The following is a 13,735-nucleotide window of genomic DNA, read 5'->3' on the forward strand; positions in this document are numbered from 1 at the left end:
TCTACCTGAGACACTCTTATTAGGATAGCTTGTCTTTGGAGGTACCCATTTCCCTCTGTTGTTGCTACAAGTCTAAATAACTTGCCTAGACTGCATACCAAAATTTTTAGAGAGGTAAGCTTAACTGAAGTGAACCCCAAGCCATATGTCTGAAGGTTCCCCTTTCGACCGTTTCTGCTGCAGCTCCTATTATAATCCACATCAACTCTGAAAAGCTGGTAGGTTGAAGGTCAGGGTGGTGACTTCATGCATTTGGGGAGAGTTTCACCTTAAAGGGGGAAGGTCACCAGTGACAAAGTAATCATACAGAAAGTGCTACACTAATTTTCTGATTTTTCTGTGTGGAACATGCCAGCTTGAACAAAGTCCCAGTTCTCAAACTCGGAAAGACTGATTTAGATCAGCATTTCTCCGTTTTAATGCTGGTGCAGTTCCACTAAGATCTGTGGAAAGCACAGCAAACCAGCCTAAATATCAGCATAAGCAAGCAAAAGTTCAATTTTCTGTCAGGGAGTAGTAAATGATACAGACCGGAAGGTATTTTCATTGTTAGCATTTTCGCATCATTTGACATGTTACCTTATTCATTTTCCATGCATCCGCTTTTGAAGATTTTGTTGTTGTTGTTTTAATCTAACAAAAAAGGCTGCTAAAATTGGAAACTGCAAAAGATATTTTGGTATTATTCAGTCTGAAGCCAAATCTGACACTGAAGACAGTTCTTGTTTAAGAAGTTTCATTGAATGAGCATGACCATAGGACAAAACAAAGAAAAAGTCAGTCCCCCAGTTGCATGTTCATCATTTAAGACTCATAAGGTACCTGAAGAAATAGGTTTCATTTTGAAATGTTTGATCTGTTTATTCAGCTATGAGTTATTTTTATAATGCATCAAGGCAAGTAATAAATAAAGCATACTTTATTAGATCATTATTCTCTTAAATAGTTTAAATAATGGTTTCTAGATTAGTTCAGGCATGCTTCTTGTAATTTTTCATGTGAAGTTCTCATTCTATGAATATTCTCTAAGTATTTCTTACTAAAATCTGGAATTTAATGTCATGACAATGCAATCAAACAGTTGGGATTTTCTTGGGGATAGCAGGGAGGCAATGATTTCATGGAAGAAAAATTGTGCACTATCAAGAGCTGAAAAACTTGGATAAGCATTTTTAAACCCATTTTACTAGAGTGCATCTCCTCTTTTATGCTTCTACCAACTTTTTAAAGAAATTAACATACATTTCTTTTATATGTAGAATATATTCAGGGACTATGCCCTAAAAAGGAAAATAGTTTAAGAGTTTGATCCAAGAGTCTTCGAGCTGCTAAGACTATTTCCACTGACTATACAGCTTCTCACTACACATTGATAGCATACAGCCCCCCTACCTGCAGCCAGGAGATTTAGTTGAAGAAACATACATAAGATTATCCAGTCCGTCCTAGATGATTGTTTGCTGATACATAATTTATACTGCTGTGTCCAATGTAGTTTTAAAAGCCCTAAGTAAAAAGCTTTGCAAACTTTTATCATCGCTACATCATTTTGTTGCCAGCATTTTCTTCCTGATTTTCAGCTTAGAATTACTCTTAGTTTCACTATGCAGGCTAGTAGTGTTATGGATAAGCCTTGAATACTCCATTGCAACTACCATCATCAGTAACTTTTTACAGCACTCAAAGCCTAGTTTTTCTAAAGCAAACTGTGCATATACATCTTTGATTGTCAACATACAAAAATGGAAGCACTCCTAGTTTTTAGCCAGCTCATCTCATTGTCCAATAACAGATGTATTTTTACTGAGATCTGAGAGAATCAAGTCTTCAGGTATTCTGTAGGACGTTTGTAATGGCAGGTAAAAGTTAAATGAATATACTTCATCCTCTTGAGCAAAGAACTAAGAAAATAAGTATATATTTAATCATGTGACAATACCACCACATTGCTTAAACCTTGCCTTTGATCTTTTTTCTTACCCAAAATATTTCTTTATTAAGCTATCATTGGGTAATGTTCCCTTTATTTTCTTAATGGCCATTTCATAGTACTACTTAAATGGCTCTTCTACGGTTGACAGGAGAAGCAGCAAGTAGGTAATCTCAGAAATGTAAAACAAATGTTCATGAAGCAATCTGCATTTTCTGGCACTGTTACCACAATAAGTTAAGTATGTTTTGAAGTCATCAGTTCTGAAATTTGCTGCCAAAAGTAGTTTGTTTGTTTTTTTTAATATTTTTAGATTCATGTTCTCTGTGATCAATTTTTTATTAATTTAAAAATATGAGAAGTTCTTTAGGTTATTTAAGAAAAAGTGAAAACCTATGACTTTCTACAGCTTAGATCTTATTTAAGATGTCAAAAACAAAGTCTCCGTCTTCTTTTTTGTTCCATAAATATGAATACCCTCTCTTGTGCACACAAACACACCTTAGATTGTTTTATCTCTTTACCTTGTTCAGAAAGATTTTTATGTTCCAGTAGATGCAGGTACACTAAGAAATATTCTCACATACTAAACTGCAGTCAACATCCTTTACTTATGTTGCTCTTGTTCCTAGAAAGATTTCCTACCCTCAGAACAAGAGCACACCATCCTCACTGTTTAATATGTGAATGGTTGTACCTTGTAGTTAGAAAATGACAATATTTTTGCAGTGGATTTAATACAAGACTCTGAGCTTTATACCTTGAGCCCAAAGAGAGTTGACAAGCTTGTCTAGAATGGCTGCTTCACTTTCTGTCTAGAAAGAACAGAGATTTTTCCCATGCATATTTTACATGCTAAGTATGAATAATGAATAAGTTGTCTAAAAAACTATGAGAAATGTAAAAAATAGATTCTAGAATTCAGAAAAATAAGTTCAGTTCCTCCTGCTGTTCATGCAAGTTTCCTCCATGTAAGGCTTCTTAGAGCAGTGTTGCTGAGAGCTTCATGATATCTAAACACATTAACAAGCCATACTCACCCCTACTGCTTGGTAACTCTAGTGAATCTAATGAAGGTACACCCTCAGTGAATGCTGCTCACTTCATCTGTTCAAATACTACATGTTAAGTTCATTCTAACTGATGCAAATTGAAATCACTTCTTGTGCCAAGCACAGGATATTCCTTGAAAATACAGTCTTAGCTATTCAAATGCTGGGATCACTGCAAGGAAGTATGGATTACTTGCTAGTACTCTCACCTTTAAAGCTGAGGTCAATTTGCTTCAGATCCTGCTGTGCTGGGTCCTGTGCAAGTTACAGTCCCTACCCCAAGAGTTAATTCCTGAGGACAATATGAAACATGCAGATGGGACCAGCCATCTTACTTGGGATCAGCAAGGACGAACAACAAACAAAATATCCACTTAAAAAAAAAAAAAAAACTTCAGGCCAGGGCAGCATGAAAAGGAACTCCTATAAATCTAGGCAGGGGTAAATCTCTTTATATACATCTTGGATTTTAGTGGCAGTAAAATAGTGCAGTAACCCAGGGCATCTCATTGTTAGATGCTATAAAGATATGAAACTATATTTTTTTTTTCCTTTTTTGATATGTGGCAGATAGAAGTCAAAGTTCCTATGGCATTTTTCAAAAAGAGCTCCTACGTCTTCTAGCAATCCCTCTCCACCTAAAACAGGCTATGCTTTCAAGAGCTCAGTGTAGACTACTGCTAAAAAGAATAACACATGATGAGTGCTGCATTTGCCTACACGCCATTGCCTAACAACCAGTATCTAATTCATTACTGTAAAGCATTTTAGGATGTCGCAAGTATGAAAGACTCTATAAAATGAGATTCTGTTATTCTCATTTAACAGTTTCAAACATAACGCCATTTCCATGTAGTTTGAAAAGTAATTTAACATATCCCAAGATAGATTACTCTAAGCTAAAATTTCAGAAGAAGTTCCTCTTAGCTTCTTGCTCACTGAATTTGCATTTAGTGATTGAAGAGCTATTGCCTTAAAGGATATATCAATGAAATTACTAGGGATTTGCCACTGAATTACTTTTGAAAGAAACAGAGCTGCACAAAAAGCATATGTAATGGAAATATATTATTTGAGTTCTGATTTAGTAGTGGCTTAGCTAAGGATTGAGGAAGTGTTAATTAGTACTTTTAACTAAAGTTCTAAATTTTGTCAATAGATTCCTAGTATGTTGGTGCAGCTCCACCTTTGTGAATTGCCAACAGTATGAGAGTAGTTTCAGCCACACAGTAATCAAACAAAATAAGCATAACGATCTCATCAGTTCATCCCAGCTGATATAAACAGTCATTGAAGAGAAAGTTGCAGGATGCGTCCATCTCTTTCTAGTAGATAAATACAAGAATTACAGTGAGATCATGCATGATCTCTTGTCCAAAAATTTTTTCCACACAACTCAAGTGGCCCAGGTATTCCACATCTTGGTTCCCATCTGGAATCCGATCCTCACTCTCCGCTCCATGCGGGACACTGAAAATGTTAGTCTGCACCACCTTACAGGCATGTCTTCCTATGCATGCCCTGATAACATATATGACAATAGTCAGGATGCAAAGTCAGGCAATCAGAGCTTTATACAAGGGTGCCTGATTTTCTTTGGTTGAAAAGTGAGTGATATGAAGTCCACACTTTGTGTTAGTGCTTACAGCACCATGTTAAGCCCATGAATGCTGCATCAACATGATAATTTAAGTTCTGTGCAAGATTTGGGATACCGCAGTCTCAAGATACTGTGGTACTGGACCACATTTCATTTGCCTGGAGAAAGCTTATAGTAATCTTTGTGACTGTGGAGTGGGAAGAGACTTACACTAAGGAACAATAATAATTAAATTTCACTGCAGTCTCAAACAAACCCATCAAAACAAACCAAGGCCAGGCACACAGCTAAAAAAAGGAAAACAGCTTCCCTAGAGAAAGAATATTCACAGCTTCTTTCCTACACCCTCAGCTGAATGACAGGCCTCACCAACAGTACAAAAAGTGTAAAGAAGCTTTTTAAACAAGCCATTTTTACTAGGTGAGGTGCTTCACATACCAATCTGCAATTCACACATCTCTTCTTGCATCACAGCAGTATCATCCATCAACTGCACTTTGCATCCATATTGTTTAATATGAAAAAATCAGGATTTCTTGCCCGTTTCTTTTGCACCCAGGACACTAGCCACCTCACACAGGTAAGGGTAGCACATAGCTACAGAAAAATATGAGCCTCCCTGCATTAACAGAGAATAAAAATAAGGCCTGGCTTGCTTGATGTACTTCCCGAGATAGTAATTCTTGTTTCCCCAGTAATATGAAGAAGGAAATGCTACCACAGCCCACCCTTAAAGAGCAGTTCTGATCCAAAAATAAAACACTGGTAAGAGAGGCGGGGGGGGGGGGAGGCAAGTTCTTACTCTGAGTAAAATGTTTTAATAACTTTCCTCCCATGCGACTCTGTCAGAACTTATTCCTCTGGAAATAATTGAATTCCCTCTTTATCTGCTATCAGAACAAGTATTCCTTAGAGATGTTCAAATATTCTTAAAATTTGCCATTTTGACAACATCTTGCCAGAATTTTGATAAAACAGATGAGTGGAAAAATTTGCCTAGAGTTTTCAGGAAAACATAATTTTGTGCATATATTAGTGTTCATGAGAGAAAGACCAAACCTGAGCGAAAAATTTCATAGAAATTTTAAACTTCAGTAGTAACCGTAAAAGGATGAGTTTTTCAAGACAATATCTGGAAAATAAAATGTCACTTTTTAGCCTGTCATATTGAGGAACCACATTCCTACAAAAGTACCTCTTGCCTTCTAAAGAAGGAACTTAGGTAGTCTTGGTCATTTCTCACAGGAAAAAAAAAATCATATCTTTCAATATTCTCAAATGCAGCAATTAGCTGAATCTTAGCTGCCATTTCACTTTGTTTCTTTAATAGGGAAATTCACACTGATGACAGTTTCAGAAGCCTGCAAACCTTAGCTTTCTTCTTAAAGATGGCATAACCTAGTAGCAAGAGGGCTTATTGGAATGCAAGTTATTGCTGCAGTGAAAGTCTTCAGTCTCTATACAAAAATAAAAATCTCTGCCTCATGTGTTTACCTGTCAGTGGTCTCAGACCATTACTGGAGGAAAATATATTCTGTTAGTGCTTGTGTGTACTAGCTTCATCTAAACAAATACCTGATCATTGGCAGAGCTCAAAGACTCAAGAACATCTAACCTCCTTACCTATTATATTTAATACTTTAGTTTAAAAAGAAAATGACATTCTGATTTCCTATGTCCTTAGAATAGACCTCACTATTAGTAAAAGTATTTAAAAATATGCAAGAGCAAAGTTTTAATACTTAAAATCACAAGTTATTAGTCTAATAAACCCAGTCTCTTGTCTTCAGGGCTCAACATCAATCTTCTCCAGCTGTTTGTTCTTGATGAACTAGAAGTTTTCTAGTAGATGGAGGTGTTTTACGGTCACATTGTAACATTATAAAGAAACACAGACACAAATTACTGATGATTTTCAGTGCTATGCTTTAATGATTAATACCATGCAAGAGACTGTCAGTAAAAATAAATAAATAAATTAATAGCACTATATGGCACTCTTGTGCTATTTCTAATGCCAGCTATGCCAACTCTTTCTCCCTCTTTCTTCTTTCTCTGTAATGCCTGAATCTGCTGAATACATTATCAACATGGTTTAGAGCATTAACCCCACCACTGATTCAGGATGCCATCTTAAACTTTTCTCTTTAGAGGAAGCGCAGTAGGGGGTATACACACTGTTGTGAAGCATTACCCACTAGTGTCATGAGTTTCAATGTTTCCTATTGTTAGGAAATGTGAACTTTGTTAGCAAAATTCTTGCTCTCTGAAGAATAGCAGTATGTTTGGTGTAAAAAATATTTCTTTTGAATTTTTGCATCAAATAGAAGCCAGCACTGAGATAAGACAGAGGTAGATCGAGGCAGAGAGCCAAGTCATGAGATAATCCTAGTCTTAAAAGACTGGAACTGCTGCAGTGGGGGCTGTTCATGTCTTAGTGAGTTAGCACTGAAAGACTACATCTGTTTTGGGGGTCTGTTTGGGGTTAGTGCCCAATAAAGTCCTATTTCGGAAGAAATTCACTCTTCTGCCAACATTTTTAGGAGGAAAAGCTGCTTGGACCAGAGCTGACCCCTGAGCACCCACAGCTGCACTCAGCCCACTGCAAGGCCCTCCCTCACCTCACAGTCAGAGGGAGAAGCCCAGCTCTCACACCCATTATTAGTAAAAGTTGACACCCAACACTTTTCCCTTTGGCTTTCCCAACTGGGCTTATCAGTGATGGTTAAAACAAACCAGTGAAAATCTGGGCTGTTTGCATTTCAAAGGCAGCAGGTAACCACTAGCTCTTCTCAGCAGCAGGGCTGGAACTCAAATACTGAGGACACTTGTATAGTCTCTGGGATCATAAGGCTGAGAGCAAACACCCCATCTGCTAAAAAGCAGCTAATTAGGATTTAAAGGGATGCAAAGGGCAAAGCTCATGGCAAGGTTGAGTGTTTTAATTCAACCCAAACTTCAGGTCTAAATCCAGGAGAACACACCAAGCCTCCACTGCTCTGGCTGAGGCACCGTTTAGTGTGTCGGTCCCTGTCATCAGGGGAATTCCACTGAATTCGAGGGCTCTTCACCAAGCCATCTGCCAAAACAGGCTTAGTTACAGCAGCTACAACAAGTAACTGGAACAGGAAAATAAAAATAGATTTCAAAAAATTGATGCCACAAACAAGTGATAGAGACAAGCAGCTTTGAGGGGGTGTCCTTCACATACCAAAGGAATAAATGAAGCAGTACTTCTGTTAGTTCACTTCAGTGTCAGAGCCAATACTATGCCGTTCACTCCAGCTTCCATCTGATTTTTTTTTAAATCTATACATAAGTGGGTATTTTGCTTCAGTATATCTGTTTTGTGGGTTGGTCATTTTCACATCTTTTGTCAAAAAGTCCTAATACACTTGCTAATTATTGTGTAGAGCATAAAATAGAGAAGGATTTCCTCCTTCATTATCACATTTTCAGTTATCACATTTCAGTATCAATTGAACAAGTTCAATTAGTCCAACTAAATACACGCACAAATACAAGTTTCATGCTTCAAAGTTAACACAGCCCACAGACTACAAGAAAGCCCCCAGAGGTACAGACCATTTAGGGCAAACTTAAATCCCTAAATACGGTAGAAATATATAAACGGTTAATGTTGTTCCCTCACCTAGCCACTCGCATTCAAGTGTATTTTTTTTATATATGTTTTTTATTTTGTCTGTTCCCCCAGGAGATGCCCAAAAGAGAAAGAGATGGCCAAATTGACAGAGTCGATGAGTGAGTACAAATAGGAAGTTCAACCACTTTTTTCCATCTGTTCTACTCCCTTACATAATGCCACAAAAACAGAAAATAGTGCTTGCATTCAAAGATCTCATCCCAGCCCTGTCTTTCACTCCTAACTTCATCATAAGTCATTTCATCCCTCCAAAAACAGAAGAACCCCCAAAACACAAACTCCTATTTTCCCCATGCACTGTTTAAATCACATGTATTTGGATCTTAAGCCAGCAAAGCAACTACTACTTGTTTGTCTTAATGAGCCTGAATTATACTTAAAGAGAACAGAACTACTCATGGATTTAATGAGTGCTTAATTTGCTTGATTCATGTTAGAGTAAATTCCTTCACAAACTTGCAAAAGGTCCCACCAAAGGTCCCAGTGCAATTATTTAGGACTGATGTCTGTGCCATTCTACAGGAATTATGCCCAGATGTATGTAGAAAGCTTCCCATTGATTTCACTCTTTTCTGAGATACATGCATTGTCTTGAATATGTAGCCAAGAAGAGGCCTTCTGTATTTCCCCCATAATACAAGATCTAGCTAATGGATTAGTGCCTATAAATGCTTGTAGCTGAGAGACTTGGACAGGATAATCTATTTCTGAATAAAGTTTAGAGAGACATTAGGAAGAAATCCTGGCAACTCACCATCTCTTTCCCAAAAACTTTTCTAACTCCACAGCCTATGGAAACTTAAATAATATGACTTTAAAAGGGAGGAATCTTTTCCTGTGTATGACCAGTGACTCTAGAGAAACAGACACATTGGCATGCATTAGACTTATTTACATTAGAAAGTTGCTCCAGTTAATTTTCTCTGTTTGTGCGATGCAGAAGGACTGTTCCTAGGGCAGCACTTCCTTGTCTTTATTTCAGTTCAAGGTACTTCCTTTTGAAATTGAGCATATTCTCTTACATATGCTATTACAGAGTAGGGCTGCCACTGCTAGCTATAAAATACAAATTCCCATATCAGAAACAATCTAGCTGTTAAATTAACTTACCCCATAGAAATCCATTGCAGACTTGGGAGAAGCAAGAGGCAAACATCCATGTCACAGAGGCCATATTCCTAAAGCTTGATGCACAGCTACAGGACTCAAAAGTTAACCTAAGAGCTCCCCTCCCTGTGCAGAGGGCATGTAGCCATTGCTAACCAGTAGCAAAAGCATATGGCAACTTACTAATGAGCAGTTAAACACTTCTTCAAACACATGTTGGCATTCTTGCCGTGGAGGTATGTGTTGCTGTCTGAATAATGTCCTGTCTGCCGCTCCCCCCCCCCCCCATTCTCTGCATCTCATAAGATCTGGCAAAATTCAGGTTTCTTAGGAAGATTCATAGATGAGATTTTTCCAATATTTTGAGCCAGCAACAGGATCTACATTCCTATACTTTGTCCAACATTCACCAGTAGAAATAAATATTTCTCCATGGTGCAGCAAAAACTGTGTGGTAACAGTGGAAAAGTCAGTCTGATTTAGCAAGGTCCAAAAGCACTACAATACCCAAACTTCTGGAAAACGTCCTCTTTTCTGCCATAAGAAATGGTACTTTTGCTCCAATAATTTCTACAGCTGTACACTGTCATTCTTGAAATCATTCTGGGAGAGCCATCACTTCTCTGGCTTTAGTGCATAAGGGATAGGTGTTTAATTAAATCCAGATGGATGGGCAGGAGATGAATGGGAAGATGAAGAGCCTGTTATCAAAGGTGGAGGCTGCTAAGCAGTATCTGTCCTGAGTATTAGGTACATGCTGGGCTTTGCACAACCTTCCTGAGATAAGGAGAAAGAACCTCACCAAGAAGCATTAGGGGAAAGCAAGCAGCCTTTCTTTATAATCTGAAGAGCCAGAGGAGCTGTCTCCATAAAAATCCATAACTGACCAGGGACACAGGCACAGAAATACATTGTACAGTTCTTTCAGGGGTCATGTTTGTCTTGTGAATGATTTATTTGGCTTCTATAAGGTAGTTTGCTTCCTAAACAGGTTTACTGCTCCTCTGTGTAAGGATTTGTTCATACTTTATGCACACCTTTTATGAAATTTTCAGATTATTTCATTAAAAATATTTTAAAATGTCATAAATCATGAACTGAGTTGCAAGCTGGAAAGAAGAAAATCCTTTAGCAAACACACTGCACTGCTCATTTTAAAGCTAGCACAGATAAAAAGCAAACAAATGGACTGGAGAAAGCAACAAGCTGGCATATGGGCAAGACAGGTCAAAATGCTCTCAGAAAGGCAAGGGATGGTTAGGCCTCTGGTTAAAACTGCAGAGATTTTTTCTCTTGCAGCTGGGAAAATTGAGAAAGTCTGCCAGGATGTACAGTATTCAAAGTATTCAAAGGCCTGAAGAAACAGCTTGATCAGGGGTACCAATCTAGCAAAAGGATTATTTGCCTTTCAGTTTTACCCTACAGCTGTGCTTCTTGTCTCTTTTCTCTGCTTTCGTCTTTGCACAGTTAAAAAAGCAAAACAAAAACACACTACACATCACAGTCACCTTCCCTCCACTTTCTTTTTTTTTTTGTCTCTACCAAAATGCTGTGATGAAGTTACTCAGGCTTGTTTGTTGTCCCTTATTTTCCATAAGGACCCTACAGATGTTCCTCCAGCAATAGAATATGCGCACTTGAGGTGTGCGTCACATTGTGCGCTAGGAGGAATGAGAAAACTCCTGTTATCTTTGCTAACTATTGCATGATTGGCACAACAGTGATAACATCTTGTATTTTGTCACATTTTGTATTTTATTCAGCAGGGAGGGAATCCTTCCTGTTGTATGAGAGATTGGAAAGGAAAAAGATTTTCCTACTTTCTTTCCTATTTCTTTAGGACCTTTGGGCCAATGGCAAGATTTAAGGTACAATGACAGACACTTGTCCTAGCGTACATTGAGAGAACTGTGTCTTGAAAGTTTAAAAAAAGGGGGAGGGCAGAAAGAAAATCATTTTAATACAATACTTAATGGGCAAATAAGAAACACACACTGTTCTAAGTTTTTGGGATAGTCCCTTAGAGCTGATATAGAAGCAGAAATGCATATGAAAGCAGAGCACTCTTTGCCCCAAGTTATTATTTTTACAACACTTGCACAGAATTAATAGAAAGCCACCATAATTGCACTGAGCCCCAGGAAGCTGTCCAAGAATTCCCTTATAAGGCCTTATAATCTGTACACATTTTGAAATTTCTTTATAGCCTGCATTGGGCAATTTACCTCATAAAATCTCGGAACACTTAAAAGCTGAGCATATTAATGAAACTGAGAGCCAAAATCTTTTCCCTGTGGTTTGTTTTTTCTTCTCTCTCTGTAGTTCTCATGCACTGTTGGCCATTTTTAACCCAAATGATGTCACCATTTTGCCTGGCAATAGCTAAAGCCCAACAAGCAAAGTAGGACAGCAAATATTAATCAGCACAAGAAGGTAGCAGAATTTAGGCCTGAGGTGTTCAGCCAATATGTAAAATTAGATGCTTTCAGACAAACACCCTGTACAGAACTAATCAGGCCTCAGGCACGATCATCATTTTGAGCACTTTGGAGAGTGAGAATTACAAGCCATTTAGTGAGTAGCCAGATATGGTGATGCCTTGATAGTGCCCTAGAAAAGGTCCTTTTAGGGCCCAGCTAAGATAGTATGATACTTAAATAAATTCCATCTCTAGTACCATCAGATTCTCCTGCTGTTGTTATCAAGATAACCAAGGTGTGCAGCATGTTCCAGAGTTGCCTTGGGTGACAGAGAGCTGTCTACATCAGACCCCTTTAACTGCCATGCATGAGAGGTCTACCTTATGTCAAGAGCAAGCTGGTGGCTTCTTTTACAATGTGATGGCTCCCAGGCTTGGATAGCAGCTGCAAAGCTCTTCTCAGTGTCCTGATACTGCTAAAACTCTGCCAGAGGTGTACTCTTGCTGAGAACTGAGTAAGAATATGAATGTGTTCCTTCTTTTGCCCAGGCCAAGCTCTGAGGCCTCTGGGTCACTGGTGCACAGGTGAGTTTGGACACACTCTTCTCCTTAGGGTAATGAGAAGGTCCAAGGTCTCAGCTCTGAATCATGCAAGCAGCATGGATCTAGCTTGCCATGTGATGACTGCGGTGTAATCAATATGTGACATGAGCTGTGTGAACTTGCTGCAGGCTAGAATTGGAAATGGGCATGGTTGGCTGCCTTAGAGAATTTAAGCGGAGAAGCGACATCCAATTAAGATGCCCTCAGGCAGTAGAGGCACATGAAGTAAACAGTTGTGCTTGTTCTGCTATCCAGTTAAGCCACATGATACACCTTTGTAAGGACAGCTACAGTCAGAAAAGTTGATTTAAAATAAGGATGTTTCCTCATTTGTTACAAAAATGTGTACCCCAAGTGTCCATAAATTTACTTCTGAAATTAGTGAATTTAAGACGACTGCAACATTAGATGACTCCAGATAAAGCCTAAGTATCCAGTCTAACATTTTCCACTGATATCAAACACCATTAATTAGTTAGAAAGAGCAGATTCTTATTTTGCAAGATTAGGGTGCAAAAAACCCCAAGGCACTCAGAAAACAAATTCAACCAAAACATTTGCCCATGCTTGAGAAAGTTAACATTGCTTATTTTCAAGATATCAAGTTTTATGGTTTGCCTTTTTATCAGAGTTTTCCAGGAATATAATAGCAAGCTTGGTTTTCCACAACATGCATTATTTTACTGAAAAATAACATAATAAAAAATAACATAAGAGCTCTGTTCTGACAGATAGTTCTAGAGGAGTAGTTTCATTGCAGATATTAGCCATAGAAGTGTTTTATTAAATGAAACATCTAATAATTGCAGATTTGATACTGTAAATACAGGTTGGTTGATGGAATTCTTTCAAAATTGACTGTAACAAGTTGGTCAAATTTAACACTCAAAGAACAAGAACCTGTATTTCATCTTTTTATTATTATTTCAGCAGAAGTTAGCTGATGCATATAGCAAAAAGAACAATGCTATTGTAGTTAAAATGAAAATACAATGTATTGTTCATGATAGAGGTCAAGTTTTGAGAGGAGAATGAGATTCTAAAACCAGCATTCATTATGCAAGAAAGCAAAAAGTTCTATTGTTTCAATACTGCTTTAGAAGGGGTTTAGAAAAACTGTGAACTCATATATGCAATAAGAAACAATACTAACTTGCCTTAATCAGGAAACTGATTGACAGTATTTCCAGGTCTGAATATACAGAAGTGTGAAGACTTGCCTTGCATTTTCTGAGCTTTTAGGGGTTTTTAGTTTCCCTCCACAAGTGTGAGGTACAGAAACTTTCCCTGAATGAAAACTGAGACTCTTGTATAATCGTATGATTCCAGGAGCTTAATGTTTTTGAAAAACATTACATTG

General features: G+C 37.9%; 1 protein-coding gene across 1 annotated transcript in view; it reads left to right on the forward strand.

Annotated features, from left to right (window-relative positions):
- The window catches only part of KCNJ6 (potassium inwardly rectifying channel subfamily J member 6), a 164,815-nt gene that overhangs the window by 39,029 nt on the left and 112,051 nt on the right, over positions 1-13,735 (forward strand). The window contains exon 2 of the mRNA XM_067289773.1: positions 8,298-8,344. Within this exon, the coding sequence (XP_067145874.1) occupies positions 8,320-8,344 (25 nt within the window). The 5' untranslated portion in view covers positions 8,298-8,319. The remainder of the gene's footprint in view (positions 1-8,297; positions 8,345-13,735) is intronic.

This window comes from Apteryx mantelli, chromosome 1 (genome assembly GCF_036417845.1).
Source record: "Apteryx mantelli isolate bAptMan1 chromosome 1, bAptMan1.hap1, whole genome shotgun sequence".
NCBI classification, from domain to species: Eukaryota; Metazoa; Chordata; class Aves; order Apterygiformes; family Apterygidae; genus Apteryx; species Apteryx mantelli.